Below are 19,253 nucleotides of genomic sequence, written 5' to 3' on the forward strand. Positions count from 1 at the left end.
CTGTCGGGAAAATCTGCAAAAAACACTTGGAATGGTCATGGCAAAACCAGTGTTGAGTGGGTTTTTGTGCCACTCCCTGAGGATGTGTCCACAACTTGGATGTAATCAAAGATAATCCTGTTGATATAGTTAAATCAATATAGCTTATGTCAACACAATTCTGTGTGGAGGCAACGTCTGTGCAATAAAACTCCCAACGACAGACTAGCCCTGGCACAAGATTTCCAGGGAAGTTCTTTACAATGCAGAACTTCTTTTCTAGCGCAGTGAGTTTAAATGAGTCTGCCGCTGTTCCCCAGAGAACCTCAGCCACAAGAACAACGCGGAGGGACAGTTTCCTTCTACCAAAAACTCAGCGCTGGGAATTGTGCTGCAGTGTCCCCTGGGGCAGACGAGCAACAGAGCAAAGACTCACAGCTGGAGATGGTGGAACTCGCATCCTGCCCAGGGAAGCTGGGGTGGAATGAATCTGAAAACCAGGCCGTGGGAGGGCAAACACCTTTTATCCACCTACCTGGTGAATGTTTTCAGTGTTCTGGGTCAATTCTTCCATCCTGAACTGGCACAAAAGGTTGAAGTCTTATGGAAGTTTGGAACCTGAATATTAAACAGAAAGGTTCAGCTTGTTTGTGTGTGTGACCATTTTAAAGATCTGTAACTTTTTTACTACAGTGAGTGTATGTTTAAAAAAACACAGAAAAATATTAAGTAGCCCTGTGGATTATTAACATTTCAGACTGAATTACAGGTCTTGCTCTGCACTCCAGCTACAGTCAACCACCGTCAGCAACTTTTGTGCTTGTATTGTCTCCCAGCACACAGACCGGTATCTGGACTCTGGGTAATTAGGTGATAACGCATGTTTCCATGCTGCTATCGCTTACTTTGGTTACACATTGATCCCTTCCCTGGTTACACCACAGTTTAAACGCGGAGGACAAGACAGGGCATAGCCTTGTTGTGCTTCGGGTCAGTCCTACCTGGTAAACATTGTGACACCGTTGGAACAAAGTCTCTTGGCTTGGGAACGGGAAGCAAGCCTGCTGTTCTGCTGGGCAGAGGGAGAAAAGATGTAATTATTTTGTTTATTGACATTCCAGAGATGCAATTGTTTTGATTTTTTATTGCTGAGCTGCTGCAAACAACCCTACTAAATTGAACTTCCGCAGGTGTCTCATTTTGGAGCAAATGGCTTTCCATCAAATTACTTTTCAAAAGTGGAATGGTGATAAATAGCATTGCGATTTGGTTTAACTTCAACGTTCAGAGGATACGGTCAATACCTCTGAAGAGAGGGGATATCTAGAAGTGAGCTATATTATTACATAGGCTAGAAATTCTAATTCTCCACTGCCTTTCCACTATATAAATGCATGTGCTACATTCACTGTGTGTTGTGTAAAACAACAGGCAGCCTTTGCCTATACCGCATTATTTCAAAAACCACTAGTGTGCATGGTTTAGTGCAGGTTTTTTTCCACAGACACCCACATCTATTCACTGTAGACCCTTTCACATGACCAGAAAGATGCTGCAAGTCCTTGGCCGGGAAGATAGCACGACCTGTTTAGGTTTCAAAATGATTCTGCTATAACCGCTCTTCCGTTTCTTTTCCTTGTGACTGTGTGGTTACCAGCGTATTTTCTCAGTGTATTCATTTTTCCTTGTGTTGTACTTGTGGACATTTCTGAACTAGGCTATTGGCCCAACCCATCACCCCATTATTCCTCAAGTCAATGTCCTGAGGTGCAACTGAGTCACTTGCTCCCAGTGACTCTGGAGCTGTACATTTGTGAGTGTTATTGGAGGAATGCTGGCCCAGAATATCTTACAGATCCAGCGCCAGGACTAGAAGGGAAAAGTGATAAAAGTGAAAAGTTGTGTAAATGGTCGTGGGTCATTTAAGTCAGCAGATATGATTTGTTCCATATGGGGAATGATTAAGCTGAAGAAGTAACATTTTTTCACTCATTCTCTGTGTCTAGAGCTGTGCAAAGAAACAATTCTTTGCTTGAGATAGGAAAGAACTTGCAAATGGGATTGCTTCTGTTTCAGCTGAAAGCAGGGAGATGTTCTGCGGGTCACAGGGAACCTGTGGCCATAGGAAGCGGCTCTGGGCAACTGCCAGCCAGCACCTTGCCCACAAACCAACCCCAGCCAGGCAGAACCGCTGTCTGTACGGCAGCGTTTCCAACCGCAGGTGGGCAATTCGACCTGCACAAACCTAAAGTACCACGGACCTGGTCTGCACTTATCCTGGGCCTTGTCAAGACGCTTATCCAACCCTGCTGTCTTGTGAGAGGCCACCCCTGTCCTCAGTGGCATCTTCCTCCCCTCAGCCTTCTGGTGAGGCGTGTTAAACACCTGCAAATGTGGAGGCAGGATAGAAACAGGAAAGAATCAGAGAACTGTTTTGGTTGGAAAAGACCTTTAAGTTCAAGTCCAACTCTAACCCAGCCCTGGCACCGCCCCATGTCCTGAGAACCTCATGTCCGTCTGTCCAGCCCTCCAGGGCTGGTGACTCCAGCACTGCCCTGGGCAGCCTGTTCCAATGCCCCACAGCCCTTTGGGGAAGAAATTGTTCCCACATCCAACCTCAACCTCCCCTGGCGCAACTTGAGGCCGTTTCCTCTGCTCCTGGCGCTTGTTCCTGGGGAGCAGAGCCCGACCCCCCCGGCTCCAACATCCTGTCAGGTAACCGTAGAGAGCGCGGTCTCCCCTCAGCTCCCGTTCTCCACAGCAGAGAAACAGCTGCTGCTCATGGGTTTCTGAGGCGCAGTCGCGCTCACCGGCTTCGGGGTGACTCTGAGGCCTCTACCGCCTGTTCCACCGCCCCGCGGGCGCTGCGCCGGCTCGGCACGTCCCGCCTCCAGCCTGCGGGAGCCGAGGTGCCCCCGGGGGGGCCGCGGTGCTCGACTCGAGGCCGCTGATCGGCGCCCGCCGCCTGCCGCAAGCCCCGCGCTGCGGGCAACGACCGCGGGTGACCCCGGCCGGGGTGGGCGGGGCCTCACCGCCTTCCGACCGCCGGCACAGCCAATTGTGTGGCCGCGCGGGTCTTTCGAGCGGGGGCGGAGCGGAGCGGAAGGACACGCCCCTTTCCGGGCGGGGCCCCCGCCCGGCGCGAGCGCTTTAAAGGCGCCGCACGTGGCTGCGCGCGGTAGCTGCTGTGGCGCCGCGTGGGGGGGTCGTCGCGCGCGACTCCTGAGGTAACGTCGCGCTGTCGGTCCACGCGCGCGGCCCCGCCCTCCCCTCGCGACCGGCCGCGCGCTCCCTGTCCTGTCGCGACACGGGGAGTGCAGCGCGGGAAACCCGCCGGCGCCCACGCGGGATGGGACAGCCCCGCCCACTCCCGCGGGGTGCGGGGGGTCTGGGGGGGAAGCTCGGTGGGCCCGATTCTGGCCGTGCCTACGGGGTGTCCCGAGTGGGGCTGGTGCTGAACCCGGCCTGTCAGGGGCGTCACTCACCGTGACATTAATCAGCCTGGCAGCTTCTCCTGACGCTCCTGTCACGAGTGGGGTGGCCTGGCCAGCGGAGAGGAAATACCGTGACTTTTGGTGAGATAACCCCGGGGTCTGTGTGGGGCCGACCCGTCTGTTCAGAGCAGTGACCTGTCCCTGGTGAGCATCCATCGCTTCGCGTGGGCGGCCGTCACCAGTGACACAATGTGAGGTGAGCGGAGCCCTCAGGGACCTGCCGGTACCCACGCGTCCCCGAGCACGCGTCCTGTGCCACCGAGGGGATTTCCCACCCGGGGCGGGTGCAGGTGGCAGCAAAGAAGACAGCGGTTTGGGAAAGAGAACCTTGAGTCACGTCCCTTGGCCAGGACACGGCGAGAGCCACACCAGGTGGCTTCCTATGGGACATGCAGCTGAACAGAATCCTCAGAAAGCATAATTTAGCTCACAATTCGCTTAACAAATCTCAAACTAAGAGAGAGATACAGGGTAATCTGGCGTATACGATAATTCACGTGTTAAAGGGCCAAGTTTCACTTTTGGGGGAGATGTGGAAAGGCGGTGAGATGATGTGGCAACCTCCTCAAGCTGATGTGCGCAGTGATAGCTGGACCGGATCAGCCGCGATGCTTTTACCAGTAAAAAGAAATGAAATCAGCAACAGGAAACTCTGAGCTGTGCTGGGAAATGTCAAGGTGGCTCGCGAACATACTTGGTAATTTAAATTTCAACTGGTGTTTTTGAAGATTTATATGTATTTCAAGCAAAAGTGTGTTCAGAGCATATTAGAAATGGGACCTTCACTCCTGTCCTATTGACTGTCATGCACCTAGTGATTTTGTTTTGTCAGTGAAGCTTTGCAGCGGTTTCAATGAAATCGTCTGCCAACTTCCATTCCTTCCAGGACACAGTGTTCCCTCAAGCTTTGTATTTAAATGAGTTAAGTCGCTGCACGGGCTTAATGGAAAAGTAGGTTTCTTTCAGCAGGTTTTTGGGTGTGTTGTGTGTGTTCTTCGTGTTCCGCACATCTGGGGTGCATCACGGTGTGTGAACTCTGGGAACAGCATGTGCCAGGAGAGGATCGTTTGTGATCCCGTTCACCCCAGTGAGCTCTGGTGAGCGTTAAGCCTGGCTTTGGTGAGCATTAAGCCTAGCTTTGAGTGTGTGTGTGTGTTTTCCTGGGGCTGTGCTTGTCACTAAGCACCTGCACAGGAAGGGGTTTGTTGCAGAGCTAGTGGGAGTATATATCGTCAAATTTTTTTGTTTCTAACCTGAATTTGTTATATAAAATGCATGATTGACTTGGGATTCGTCTGGCCTGCATTCACAAGGAAAGTTGCCCAGCCAGGTTGCAGTTCAGCTTTCTCTTTCGTGCTGCGAGGGGACCTGGCTGCTCAAAAAGTTCTGCTGCTGCCCTCCAGACCCCAAGGGCCGTGATTCCATCCAGACTCCCCTTAAGGAGCCCATCCCGCTGGATGTGATGGTGACAGCGACACCCTGCTGCGTCTCCCTGGGCTTGCAGGTTGTGCAGCCTCATGTCCTTGGTCTTTGTGCTGCTTGGGAACCTGCTGTTGGGGTCTTGAAGAGCACATGCACAGCCAGGACAGAATGCAGTGGTGGTTTTCCACCGTGAAGTGCTTTTTCCTTCTGAGCGGCTCAGGGTGCAGCACAAACCCACAGCCGACGAGCCAAAACGCTTGTCCGGGAGAAGAGGCTTCTGCCTTTTGATGCCCGACGTGTTTCCAACCAACACCTGCCGCCCAGGAGCTAGCAGGGCGGTGCTGTGGCATCGCTGGCACGAGGACACCCCCACCTGCGCTAGAGAGCAGATGGCAGGAGAAAGGCTGTAATTAGAGAAAGGCTTCCTTCAGGAACTCGAGAGAGCCTTCAGCTCCCCATTGCGGGGTGCTGGGAAGGAATGTGGGTACAGAATTGCAAAATGGGGTCAGGTCTGATGACAGCTTGTATGGTACGTTCCTCCTCCCTCGTGTCTCCTTGAGCAAGAGGTGGTGGTGACACCTCCAGCGGGCACTGTGGCCGGCACGCTCGCGCTCCTCTGGATGTGGGTTTGAGTTCCTCCAGGCTGGGGAAGGAACTAAAACCCGGTTTTGCAGGTCTAGGTGGCTGCTCTGTAGAGATAGTGCCTGTGTCTTTTTTTTCTCACAGCTGTCACATTAAAAAATATTCAAATAAATCGCTCTGGTGTTTTGGCTGAGAATGGGGGGCTGGGCAACATCTACCGATCATCCTGGAGCTTCAGAGGTGGGATTTCTGGGGACATCCCGTTCTCGGCTGCTCGTGAATGAAGCTGGTTTTGCATTGTGAATTGTAGCTCGCAGCGATGTGTCCTTGCATAGACGGGGAGGCGGAATGTGCTTTCCTGGGCTGGAGGCAGCTCTGCCAGTTGTGAATTAACCTCCAGCCAGTGAGAAATTCCTTGAAACAATTAAAACTCAGCCTGCCAAGTCATAACCATCAAATGCTTTTGACTGTCAACCTTAAATAAAGCTAAGGTTGCTTTCAGCGTTAGGAAACACTTTAGGTGACGAAATCCCCTAACGACAAAATAGGGAGGGTGGTGTAGGAGCCACCGAACACAACAGCTGCAAAACGCTGATTCTTATGCAAATAGGTTAAATCTCTGGGGTGTTCCAGGGCTGTGTCCCCAAACAGGGACCCCAGACCCTTGGGGTGCCCCAGGCTGGCGGCAGGTGTGGGGCCAGAGCTTCCTTAAGAGGCGGCGTGTGGGGTGAGGAGCCGCTTCCAATTGCGAGCCAGGCAGCACATGACATAAGATGCTCCAGATCTGCCTCCTGGGCGCTAGTTTAAAAATAAAGGGTATTCCACATCATCCTTAGCGCTGGTCCGGAGCGGCTGCGGGAGGAGAGGCGGCCATGCGTTGTAAGGCTGGACCCGGAGCTCCGCGGTGGGGGGGTTTGGGGGTCCATGGGGGGGCTTGGGGGTCCGTGGGCGGGTTTTGGGGGTCTGAGACTCGAGTGGGAAGGTTTAGGGCAAAGGGAGTGTAAGATTTGAATTGTTAAGCTCCCAGGGCTCTCTCAAAGCTGTGATTGTCATGCTTGTTTTGGATGTGGGATGGGTGTCTCATGTACTGCTGGTCAGGGCTGTTGAATGAACCGAGCACGATGTGGAGTGTGCTGCGTCCGCTCGGAGAGTTTCCCGTGTTTCACACACATACAGCAGTCTCCACTCACAGCTGCGTTGTGATCGTCTCGGTCAGATGGCTGCGTCAGTATAAGCTGCTTTTGCTGTAGCGTTTGATTGTATTTTAATTTTTAATACCTGTTTTTCCAGGGACGATGCTGTGTGAGTCAGATGCACGCATGGCGCTTGCAGAACCAGTCCCCACGGCTTATTGTAATTCAGATCCTCAAGGGAACAGGGAGGTGTCGCTGGATGATGTGCTGCTCCACTCGCCAGCGAGGTTTGTCTAATTTAGGATTTTATTTTCTCTGTGTACACAGGGTATTGTTTGTATCCTATCATGTTTACTTAGATTAATTAAGCTTTTCTTGGAAGAAGTCTCAGCCATTTCTTAGTCCTTCCAAAATCCACAAGCTGCATTTGCAATCTCACCCTCTCAAAGGAAGAGGAACAGAATTAAATTTGCTGTACGTAGCTACCACACAGAGTTGGGAGCTTGAAGCAGCGTGCCTTTAATAAAAACTTAAATCACAGGAACAGCAGAATCTTCTGTGTAGCCAAAGATCACCTCTTGCGAAGGAACTTTGCATAATTGTTGATTGGGAGGGCACTGATCGAATAGTTGGCATACCAATAAGTAGGACGTTGTTTGTGGAGTGTTGCTGGCCTGTAAACAGAGAGGTGTGCTGGGAACAGCTTGTGAGCAGGACCTATGCTGATTTATATCAAACTCCTGTTTGTTTGGCTGGAAATTTAAGCAGCCTCTTACTAAAGAGCGTATTAGTAGTTAAGTGTCTATATCTCACCACACTGTAATGGGGTATAGCTGAAAAAAAACCTCTTTACCTCATTTTTTTTCAGGCTTCATTTGAATTACATGTAGTAAGGGGGAGAAAAAGATGATGTGATTCACTGGAAGGGAAATAGCTGGGGCTTTTTTTGCTCATATTATTGGGTCATTTGCCTGCTTTGATCGTAAAAACTGGTGGAGCAATGGTGCAGAACTATTGCAACTGAGGATTAATCTGTGCTAGAAAATGCTCTCAGTAATGAGGAGGAACTGTGTAGTAGGGAACATCTTGTAATCCCTTTGGGGGAAATAAAGAAAAAAATTGATTTACTTCCCTCTTGTTTCTGGCTTGCAGATTAGATGGGAAAAGCAGTTCTGCTTTTGAACAGCACACTGGAGTAGCCATGTCAAACCTTCTCTATGCCTTAAACCTTATCATATGCTCAAAGCAAAAATAGCTCAGTATCCCCTAGAAATTCAGAGGCAAGGTAAACGAGAAGGAGGCAATTTACCCCTTACACTAAAGTTCTTGTCGTGCTGTGTGCTGACTTGTCTTCTCTTTGGTCTGGTAGAAAGGGAAGAAATGGCCTCAGGTTGCCCAGGGGAGGTTGAGGTTGGATCTGGGAACAATTTCTTCCCCAAAGGGCTGTGGGGCATTGGAACAGGCTGCCCAGGGCAGTGCTGGAGTCACCAGCCCTGGAGGGCTGGACAGACGGACATGAGGTTCTCAGGACATGGGGCAGTGCCGGGGCTGGGTTATGGTTGGACTTGTTGATCCTGGGGGGCTTTTCCAACCCAAATGATTCTATGACTGTGATGTCAGGGATGTGCAGCCCTTCTAGAAGTCCTGGGAGCCAGTGCCAGGGTGAAACCTTTCAGCAAGCATGGCTATGGGGAAAACACCTACCACTGGCATGAAGAAACAAACACCTTCATCGTAGCCTGAAGCGAATGAGTGACCCCAGGAGGGCTGTTTGGCAAGGCAGGATGGAAATTTGGGTTCTCTGGAATATAATCTTGGGTCAACTAAAACTTGAACCTTAGTACTACAGTGATGCTCTGAGCATCACCGGATATTGATCAGGGCAGGGGAACAAATGTCACCTGCCTGTGAATCGGAGGGTGGGATGTCCTAGGGAGCAGGGCACAGAATACCAGATCTCACAGTGTCTGGCTTCCACCTGGTGGTGTCAAGCGGGATGTGTGACTTGATTATTCCTCATCCTCAACACTTACGGCTGGGAGAAGGTTTATCTTGGAAAGGGATGGTGGAAAAACACTGTTCTGCAAATGTGGGCAGGTGGCATCTCACCAGATCTTGCAAGGATGAGAGTAAAAGGCACCACAGGACAAACCCCTGGGCAGGAGCGTGGCTGAAGCAGGCAGGGGATGCGCCTGTTCCCGTTTCTTCACAAACATCTGGTGGGAGCCCGATGCACTGACTTTATTAGGAATGCCTGAGAACAAGATTTCCTGTTAGATCCATTTCCTGCTCTTCAGCTGGCCTGGCCCTTCTGCAGGAAACCTCGGGGGTTTCCCCAGGGTGACTGGCCGGGAATTGCAGCTTTGGAGAGAGGCCCCCGGCCCCCTCCCTTAAACTCCCATCCTGCAGATGGGAGAAAAGCACCAGATCCATCTGCCCCTTCCCAACCTCCTCCTCACCGCTGCAGACTTGTTGTTTTAGGCAACTAGAGCAGATCTCCGGTGTTAAATTATCACTGTTTTCTAGATGTTTACAGGTTCTTCTGCAGCCTATCTGCAATGATAACCGCACTTAGGACAACATACACTGGTCTAAAAGCAGTGCAGGCAGTTTGCACACTCTCTGAGAGCAAGCAGTTTTGTTGCCATAGCCATGCAGGCTAGTAAAATTAATAAAGGCACTTGCAGAACATCAGGAACCACTTGGACATCCAAGGACTAATGTAATTAAGCGCTGGAGTGAGCCTAAGGCGTTCTCCAGCCCGTGTGCTAAAGCTTAGCCAGGGCTAACTGCCTTTGCTTTGCAGAACTGGGGAGGCCCAGAGCACCGGGACAGTTGAAGATACCGAGATGGAGGGAAGTAAGAGAGACACACTTGGTTCAGAAGGTAAGTGGAAAGATATTTTAGTTCGTGTGGTTGTGCATACAATTGTTATGGAAATGAGAGAGGAATTTATCGAACCAAAACAATGGAAGAAGTAACTCAAATTGCAGAATGGTCTGTCCAGAAGCCTCCTGGCGTTTGACTTTCAAGCACAGGTGTGCTTCAGGGCGTAAAATAAGTAGTGTTGCTGCCTTGTGCTTGTCTACTTTCAGTCCTCCTTCAAAAACCAAAGGCGCAGTGTATATGATTGTTGTGGGAAGCTGCCACCTTAGCTGTACAAGAGCTTTAGGGCAGCAGAGCGGGTTAGAGGGGGGGATGTACATGGAAAATGTTTAACAAAACTTTGAAAGTGCTTCAGCGGCTTCATCTGTTAGTCCTGGTCTAAAGTACTGGGAGTTGTATGGCAAATTTCCCAAGAGCAAAGTCATGAAACTTAGGTAAGAGGGGGTATAATGACATTTTCTTTCTTCATTTGATACTTGTATTTATATGTTTGATACGGCGGCAAGCAATATCTATATATAAGACGCTGAGCACGTTTCTTTCAAAGCAGCCTCTGCACCTGCTGGCTCCCGCTTGTGGACCACGCAGCGCGACGGGGAGGTGAGGCTGAGGATGGAGGAGCAGGGCATGGGCAGCGAGCCCCCCAAGACCGTGCACGAGCTGTTCCAGGAGGCCGTCCAGAGATACGGGGACAACTATGCCCTTGCATCCAAGAAGGGTGGCCAGTGGGTAAAGATGACTTATAAGAAGTACTACGATGAGTGCTGGAAAGCGGCCAAAAGCTTTCTGAAGGTGAGTTTTTGTTGAATTCTGCTCCGCCTTCATGTCCAGTTTAACTGCTGAAACGGCTGTGGTCAACTGTATCTTAAACCTGCGCATTTTCTGAGTGTAGGTGAGTCTTAAAGTGACAGTGAAACACCTGAACATGCCATGAACAGCTTGGTGATTACCACTGTGTTCTTGTTTGAATTTCTTACAAGTTGCTTACAAGTGTGTTAGAAAACATTTCAAGAGAGTTGTTTGAGGTGTATGGCAATGCTGGACAATGCACCTCATGCGACATGTAAATTCTAATCTTTCTAGGAAAAGAATGATTAATTTTCTCTGCTTATGAATCAGACTTAAATGTCAATACTGATTGAGGCTTTTACCTGTACTGTTGGGGTGTTCAGTAGGTGTTAAGGAAGGTGTTGAGAGAGAAACCAACATTACATGTATGTACTGTTACCATTATGGAGTCTTATTTCTTGAAGGTAAGTCTTTTTACTCCTATGGTGGGATCTTCCAGTCTGCACACTTCATCCCTGCCTGGGATGAAACCAGAGAATGGCTGCAGGAGATTAAAAACTGGGACATCAGCAGCTGGGAGTTGGTAGCAAAGTGCTTCTGCTGTCGCTGGAGCTTGTTGCTTTTGTCAGTTTTGATATCTGGCTACCTAACCTGTACTAGATGACAAAATATCTCAGTGGGTGTTGTTGAACTTAACCTCACCTCATTCCCAGCCCAAAGGGAACTCGTAACTACCTGGACTGCAGTTCGATAACCTCATTAGTGTCAGTGAGCTCACCAAACCAAGCACAGACCTAAACAAATCCTCTTTTTCCTGCCTACTGATGAAGTGGGACAGTGTCTGATGTGAAACTGAACTGGTTCCATATTAGATCTTCCAAAGTGTTTCAGTGTGAATTACTGTATATAATAGCATGAACTTCTCCCTCGACATTGTCTTCGCAGCAGAGATCTGTAAATTTAAGCACTCCTCAAAGGAAAAACAAGATTGCTGTAATCTCATCTCTTGTTTACAGCTGGGACTGCAGCGTTTCCATGGCGTGTGCATCTTGGGGTTTAATTCTGCGGAGTGGTTTATTGCTGACATCGGAGCGATCCTCGCAGGGTGAGGAGCGATGCTGGCTCTCGACACGCGTTTTACTTTAGTGTTCACATAGTCATTTCAGTGTTCACGTGAGAAGCAGCTTTTCATGAAAACCAAACCAAACCAACTGCTTATATTTGAATTTAATTAAGATAGCTAGAACATGAACTTCCTTTGTACTTCGTTATGAATTAATGGGACAAATAATCATTTTGATTAGACAGGTGCTTCTCTCAAAATAAGATGAATGGTGGGTTAATCCAAAAGTGTATTTGCTTATTTAGAATATGATGGGAAATGCCAGAGCACTGCATTTCGATAGCCGAGGCATTTTGGTCCCTTACACCACTTGGACATTTCCCATGCCCCAGAACAGAGCCTTTGCTCTTGGAACTAAATCCCCCGCTTTCTGTTGTTGTTTTATGCGCTATTCTTCCTAAAGTTTTCTCCCTGTTAAAGTTTGAAATGATCTGACTTTTGCCAGCAATTCTGCTTATCCTCCAATTCTATTTCTTTTGTCTTTCTTCTGTAGTGGACTTGCTGTTGGTATCTACACTACAAACTCTCCCGAGGCCTGTCATTATGTAGCGGACAACTGCAGCGCTAACATTCTGGTTGTGGAAAACCATAAACAGCTGCAGAAAATCTTAGAGGTAAATTGACTTTTTAAATGGCTGGGGGGGGCTCCAGCATCCTCTTGGCAGATGTGCGAGGGAAATAGACGAGGGAAACACTGGATCTGAAAGCAAGAGGTGCAATGGCTGAGTATACTCAGTGTGTTCCCTGCACAAGCCAGAGGAATAGTCACTAGTGCTAAATCTCACGAGAGGTTAAGCGGTGGTTCCACAGCTTAACAAAGCTTCGACCTTAAAATATAAGAAGCCAAAATGAACAACTGAGCATCCCTGGGTTGTTTGGCAACATCCCAGTCCAAATGATTAATATCTCTAGGGAGGTTTCCCCGTGCTCTTTCAATAACGCAGATGAGATTCTCTTAACTTGACTTAAAATGGCAATTGGAAGTAACATGTTAAGTGGTGGGTTACTTAGGCTTGGAAGGAACAAGCAGGATTTGCTCCTTCTCATGAATTTCCCTTCTTAATGCAGATTCAGGACAGACTACCTCATCTGAAAGCTATTGTCCAGTACGGGGAAGAGCTGAAAGAGAAGAGGCCAAATCTGTACTCTGTAAGTACCGGCTGTCTTGATGGTGTGTAAATACCGGCTGCGTTCAGTTCATGGCTTGCAAGCGACCATCACCTTCCACAGGCCTGTCATCACGGGAGCCTGCGGTGGTTTTAGCGCAGGATCACTTGCTTTGCTGAAGCAGCAGGTGTCCAAACCTTGCTAATCTGTGTTGCAAGGCAGGGTGTTCGCATGCCCACCGCTGCAGGGCAGCCTCAGGTCCCACAGCTACTCCAGCTTGGTGTTCCCCGTGAGTACCAGGGTTGCTATGGAGCCAACCACCTTCCTCAGGCTGTATCTACCTCCTTTTCTGCTTTTCACCACGGCTCTGTGGCAGCCAGAGAACATTATGGGGCTGATGGTGCATGTTTACAGCCTCTTCCAGATTCTGCCAGAGGTTTGGTTGTAGGAAGCAGTTTCCTTCTCTTCCTGGGTAGCAAACCGTTTAATTTCATGTGCAAATGCCAGCCAACAAGCTGATGGAGCTCTTCTCTTTTATATACACAGTGGAGTGAGTTCATGGCCCTTGGCGAAGATGTTCCAGATACTCAACTCCGCGAAGTCATTAAGTCGCAGAAGCCCAACCAGTGCTGTATGCTGGTCTACACCTCGGGGACAACGGGACATCCCAAGGGAGTCATGCTCAGCCATGACAACGTAAGCATCTTTTCCTATAAATGCCCATTCCGTGACCTTGGCTGGGGGCTGAGACCAGGGAAATAAAAACCCCTGATATAAAGACTACAAGATGCCGTAGACTTGTTTTATGAGCTGCGTGTTCTGTGTCGCTGCTCGATGCGCCATCACTCAACGCTGCTGTGGCTCTCGTTCCAGCTGACGTGGACGGCGGCCGTGGCGGGACGGTTCATCATGCACTCGCACGATAAGGAGAAGCAGGAACGGGTGGTCAGCTACCTGCCCCTCAGCCACATTGCTGCACAGATGGCAGATATTTGGTTGGCAGTGACGTTCGGTGCACAAGTTTTCTTTGCTCAACCAGACGCATTGAAGGTAAAAAAAATACAAACAGAAGAGAATAGAAATCCTACCCCCATCCACCTGCTTGTAGCAGGCATGGGTGTTTTAAAATGACCGTGGCTGACTTACCTCCCAATTCTGAAAGCTGTTTATTTGGTGACCGACTGCTCCAGTTTAAGGGTCTGTTGGTCACTCTGACCTTTGTCTTTTGACTGTGTGTTGCCAGCAAGGCTGAGCTGACCAAGCGCTTGACAACCAGAGCTTCGTGGTGTCTGTTTCACCTGACACCAGCTCTCCACCCCAACGGCTCGGTTGAGCAACGTTTGCTCTGTCCACATTGCCAAATGCCACTACTGTTAAATCTATTTGTGTCCCGAGGAGAGCATGATTCTCCTCTCAGTGCTGTGTCAGCCTTGACACTGAAATCCTCAACCCTTGTTTTCTTAAAACCCTTTCTCTTGGTGGCAGCGCAGCTGAAAATGAGCAATTCCTCAAAACCAATAGCAAAGTCAGTCTTAGGCCTGGCCTAGTGACCAGCACTGACCCAACGATGTGTTAAATTCTGCTTCGCTCAGGGCACCTTGGTAGACACCCTGCGGGAAGTGAGGCCAACGGTTTTTTTGGGAGTTCCTCGTGTCTGGGAAAAAATTGAAGAGAAGATGAAATCCATCGGTGCAAAGTCGTCGTCACTCAGAAGAAAAGTGGCATCGTGGGCCAAGGGAGTCGGGTTGCAGACAAACCTGAAGTGGATGAACGGGTAACTATGAACTACGCTTAATGGCTGTTAGGAATTTATGAGTATTAGGAGAACTTTGCTGTCAGATCAGATGTATCCCATGTAACAGGCTGGACTCATGGACAGTAAAAGCCAAAGGTTGGACCAGAGGGTGAGCAGCGAGGGCTGGAGGAGGAAGTAATTTACTTGTTGCTGAATAAACTAAACCGGGGGAAGATGAAAGGAGGAAGGGGGACAAGTTCTGCTTTGTGACTGAGATCTTGCCACCATTTGTCTCCCGCAGGTGCTCTGAAGTCCCGGTGAACTTCCACATAGCCAGGCACTTGGTGTACAACAAAGTGCGAAAGGCCATTGGGCTGGACCGCTGCACAAAGTGCTACACGGGGGCTGCTCCCATCACCCGAGAGACGCTGGAGTTCTTTCTGAGCCTGAACATTCCCGTGCTCGAGCTGTACGGCATGAGTGAGAGCACCGGGCCGCACACCATCTCTCTGTCCCATGCGTTCAGGCTCACCAGGTAAACACCTTTGTTGAGCAGAGAGATGGTGCCAAGAGGAAAAGCTGCTTTAAGGTTTCCCCTGCATCTGGCACATCTGTCTGGCCTGATGCAGTTTATCAGTGCAGGACAGACATGGACCTGCTGGAGAGGGGCCAGAGGAGCCACAGAAATGACCCAAGGCTGGAACAGCTGGGAGGACAGGATGAGAGAGCTGGGGTGTTCAGCTGGAGAAGAGAAGCTCCAGGGAGACTTTAGTGCGGCTTTTCTGTGCTTAAAAGGGGCCGATAAGAAAGATGGGGACAGACTTTTAGCAGGGCCTGTTGTGACAGGACAAGGGGTGATGGTTTTAAACTAAAGGAGGCAGATTCAGGCTGGACATGAGGAAGGAATTGTTGCCCTGAGGGTGGTGAGAGCCTGGCCCAGGTTGGCCAGAGAGGGGGTAGATGAACCATCCCTGGAGACATCCCAGGCCAGGCTGGACGGGGCTCTGAGCAACCTGAGCTGGTGAAGATGTCCCTGCCCATGGCGGGGGGGCACTGGGGGAGCTGGGAAGGTCCCTGCAACACAAACCATCTGTGATTCTGTGATCCCTGGAATCTTGCTGCCAGGAAACAGACACTGGGGAGCCAGTTCCTTTGGCCACATCTTGCAGATGAAGAGATCTGCCAAGGGCAACAGCCATGTTACTCATATTTGACTTGGCCTGGATCCTCTAGGAACTGAGGAGGAATCAAGTGATTGATGGGAAGAAGGAAGAATTAGTAACTCTAACCTACAGCTCACTTTAATGTCAAATGAATTGGAACCGTAAGGCTGTGCTGTTGCTTTGAGTGGCTTGTTCAGCCTGCAGAGTAAACAACCCCATCGGTAGAAGTTTGCTGCCAGGGACATAAATCTTCTCATTCAAAGCTCAGGTGTTTGAGAACAATGAGTGGAAAACACCAGGTGTGTGCGCACTGATCTCTCTGCAATAACAACTTCTTCTGTTGTTCCCCTTACATAAACAGATGCCTTTTAAGTCTGTAAGCTCCTTGCTGAAGCCGTTGCAATAAAAGGCTGCCCGGCTTTGTTCAGATGCTTTAGCTTGAGAGAGTCCTGACATAATCTCAGTCCGCTGCTCAGCCTTGAATTGAAAACAGAAATCAATGCCATGGCTTTGTGCTTGTGTTCTCTTTGAGCTGCGGAAGGGAAGTCCCGGGCTGCCGGACACTGATTCATAAGCCAGATGCTGACGGCAACGGGGAGGTCTGCTTCTCGGGCCGCCACATCTTCATGGGCTACTTGAACATGGAAGACAAGACCAAAGAGGCGATCGATGAGGACGGGTGGCTGCACTCGGGTGACCTCGGCAAGCACGATAAAGATGGATTCCTCTACATCACCGGCAGAATCAAAGGTAACGCATCCCCTGGCTCTGCCTTGAGGTTCCACGGTGCTGTGACACCTAACCCTGCTCGTTATGTGGTTGTGGCTCGCACAGAACAATATTTTAAATACTCCTGAAGTTTAATATGAATATGGCTGCGGTGTGTCTTGTCACCGAGCAGGTGACCTGGTGTGTAATGGGAGTAGATGATTGTCCTCTAAAGCAGTGTGTGTTTGCAGAACGAATCCTCTGATCTCCCGGGCGGCAGTTAAAGCTTTATTGCCGTGTTTTATGGTGCCGGACCTGTCCGTGTCCCTCTGGTTTCAGCTGGCTGGGCTAGTTGAGCTCTAAGAGAAAACAAGAGCTTAATGTTGTTATGAAAGGGGCTTGGGACACCGCTTTGAGCAACCCCAAACAAATCCAGTTTCATGCAAGACTTTGGTCAACAAAAAGAGAGAAATGGTCATGCAAAGGGGCTGCATGAAGAGATCTATAAAAGCCAGTTGAGACAGGTGCGTTCTGCAGATCTTCAAGATCCCCGCTGCGCCTCGGCGTATTTTGTACTTTGGTTTCTGAACATCTTGGCTGCCAACTGATGTCCCCTAGAGTCTAATGGGACTGAGGTGCTCGTAGCCCACACCCCGTGTCCCTGAACTGCAAACATCTCTGGAGCAGCAAAGCAGCTTTTGCAACGAGCCTGAACCAGAGCCTGGGTTTGCTGGGACACAGACTTGCTATTTGGTCCAAAGGTGCTATAAAGTCATTTCAGATCGTGAAGGAACAGGGAAAAGCTCCACGTGTTAATCCAGATTTGACTATTTTCCAGAGCTCATCATCACCGCAGGAGGTGAGAACGTTCCTCCCGTTCCCATCGAGGATGCTGTAAAAGACGCTGTTCCCCTCATCAGCAACGCGATGCTGGTCGGAGACAAAGCCAAATTCCTTGCGATGCTCCTAACGCTGAAGGTAACGGGGAACGGGGTGGGGAATCTGCAGAATGGCTTTAGTTCCAGTGAGGAAGATCACTGTTACACATTACAGTGTATTCTGTGGGCAGGAAGTGTTGTAGCCAAGTTGCAAACAGTTGTAACTGTCCAGAAAAATGAGCATTGCAACTCAAGGGTCTTCTGTTGTTCAGGGCAATTCTTTCTTTCTGTACCATGCAGGGCAGAAAGAAACAGAAGTAAAAGACCTAAAAACGAGACTAAGAAACAATTCTGCTTTTCTTACCCAGTTTTAGCACCTCCTGGCACAGCTTGGACAGTAACAAGCTCATTAGCTTGGAGGGAATTGAGTGTTCAACACCAAGTCACCTGTTTGGCCTTGTCTTGCAGTGCAATGTGAACGTGGAAACTGGGGAGCCAGGGGATGATCTGACTCCAGAAGCTGTTGAATACTGCCAGAAACTGGGCAGCAAGGCCACGAAGGTCTCCGAAATCATTGGCAGCAAAGACAAGGCTGTGTACGCGGCCATCCAGAAGGGGATCTCGGCTGTCAACGAGAGAGCTGTCTCCAACGCCCAGAAAGTCCAGAAATGGGTTCTTCTTGAAAAGGACTTTTCCATCTTCGGAGGCGAGCTGGGTGAGTGCTGGGTGGGCACCGGGGTCAGCCCGTCTTTGGGGATGAACAGACAACACACGCAGGACCCCCAGTACACAGAGCGGCTCAGCCCTTCCTTGCTGTGGCTCTTCCACGTTGGGGTTTTGGGGGGAGTGGGAGGAACTTCCAGTTCTGCCTGGCAGAGCCTGGCTGGGCAGCGCTGGCCCAACGGCCTCAAGTTGCGCCAGGGGAGGGTGAGATTGGATCTGGGGAACAATTTCTTCCCCAAAGGGCTGTGGGGCATTGGAACAGGCTGCCCAGGGCAGTGCTGGAGTCACCATCCCTGGAGGGTTGGACAGACGGACATGAGGTTCTCAGGACATGGGGCAGTGCCGGGTTGTGGTTGGACTCGATGATCCTGAGGGGCTTTTCCAACCAAAATGATTCTATGAATCTACAACCCTTGGTTCTGCGCTGACTCTCGCAGGGCGGTTGTGCCGTTTGTACTCACGAGAGATTTTATCCATTGCAAAGAGTAATTTTGAATTCAACATTTGTTCACGTGTTTGGAATCTTCCTCCGGGCTTGCTTCACCCTAATATCGCTTTGTGCCCCAAAACGCCGCCCTCTGTAGCCCCATTACCACCAACCTCACGCCGTCTTGTCTCCACAGGCCCCACGATGAAGCTGAAGCGACCCGAGGTGGTGCGCAAGTACAAAGAGCAGATTGCTCAGTTTTACGTGGACGCCGAGACGCCCGTGGCGCCGGAGAACGCCCTGCGGCAGTGACACGGAGCCCCGAGCCCCCCGGAGGATTCCCCGGGCTCTGTGCAAATAAACCTCATCGTGCAGCCCTCCCAATTCACCCAAATCTATTTCATTTTGGCCCTCGTACTGCAGTGTGGTGAGCGTGATCGTGCTGTGTCCTAATGCTGAGTATTCCTGTGGATCTTTCTGTCTTTCCACTTTATTTTTAAGAAGGGCAATGCAATGTTTACCCAAAATCCTTATTACTGTTGCGTTTTAACCAAAGTCATCTTTTCTGGAGCTGAATGTAAACCAATCAGGAACTGCAATCTTCCTTATAGCCGTGTCCTTCCCTCCCCCAGCACGCATTTATCTGCATGCTGATGACATCCGAGTTATTTAAATCTACCCGCAAACTGTCCTATGTCAAAGACAACAGTGCCATATGGCTGCGTGGAACCTCGTATTTGCTGTGTTTGTGCAATATTTTGAGTCTGTTTTATCATTTTGAGTTGTAACGAAGCCATAAAATCGTATTATATGGCCCGTGGTGTGAGTTTTCTAGAAAGTGCCTCATTTAGAAGGCCTTGTGCAAATGTGCGTGGAATCTGCGGTGTTAAACTTGTAGGAATGGAGTGTCCTGCAATGGGGGAAACCCAGTTCAGAGGCTGGTTCTGAAGGTCCATGGTCAACTGTTCACCCAATAGAGGGGACCAGAAGCTCTTGCTGGTCTCTATGTGGTTTTATAAGGTTAATCCCAGTCTACCCAGTGCCTGTTAATCCCCCAGTAAATGAAGGATCGCTTCTGATTTCAAACTAGGAATCATCCTCTGG

General features: G+C 49.9%; 2 protein-coding genes across 14 annotated transcripts in view; one reads left to right on the forward strand and one right to left on the reverse strand.

Moving 5' to 3' along the window:
- The window catches only part of RFX2 (regulatory factor X2), a 48,025-nt gene extending 45,057 nt beyond the window's left edge, over window positions 1-2,968 (reverse strand). For 3 of the 6 annotated variants that reach the window (XM_065042235.1, XM_065042228.1, XM_065042229.1), the window contains exons 1-4: window positions 2,790-2,968; window positions 2,241-2,364; window positions 981-1,048; window positions 515-597 (exon numbers count right to left, since the gene is read on the reverse strand). The gene's annotated coding sequence lies outside the window, so the exon portion shown is untranslated. Of the gene's footprint in view, window positions 1-514; window positions 598-980; window positions 1,052-2,240; window positions 2,365-2,789 lie in introns of all 6 variants that reach the window. The other 3 variants (XM_065042232.1, XM_065042233.1, XM_065042231.1) reach the window with 2 other exon arrangements.
- A 111-nt stretch (window positions 2,969-3,079) lies between these two features.
- Window positions 3,080-18,965, forward strand: ACSBG2 (acyl-CoA synthetase bubblegum family member 2). Of its 8 annotated transcripts, none has more exons than XM_065042245.1 (15): window positions 3,080-3,206; window positions 6,768-6,897; window positions 9,417-9,496; window positions 10,044-10,288; window positions 11,302-11,390; window positions 11,902-12,022; window positions 12,477-12,557; window positions 13,062-13,211; window positions 13,389-13,565; window positions 14,108-14,289; window positions 14,552-14,785; window positions 15,946-16,163; window positions 16,960-17,099; window positions 17,468-17,714; window positions 18,346-18,965. In XM_065042245.1, the coding sequence occupies exons 2-15, from the start codon at window positions 6,773-6,775 to the stop codon at window positions 18,459-18,461; spliced, it is 2,205 nt and encodes a 734-aa protein (XP_064898317.1). In that variant the 5' UTR covers window positions 3,080-3,206; window positions 6,768-6,772; the 3' UTR covers window positions 18,462-18,965. The 8 variants fall into 8 exon arrangements, with proteins under 8 accessions (XP_064898317.1, XP_064898318.1, XP_021137008.1 ...); XM_065042246.1 differs by having other exon boundaries at window positions 10,047-10,288; XM_021281333.2 differs by lacking the exon at window positions 3,080-3,206 and adding an exon at window positions 3,341-3,669.
- Window positions 18,966-19,253: the final 288 nt, after the last annotated feature.

This window comes from Columba livia, chromosome 27 (genome assembly GCF_036013475.1).
Source record: "Columba livia isolate bColLiv1 breed racing homer chromosome 27, bColLiv1.pat.W.v2, whole genome shotgun sequence".
Classification (NCBI taxonomy): domain Eukaryota; kingdom Metazoa; phylum Chordata; class Aves; order Columbiformes; family Columbidae; genus Columba; species Columba livia.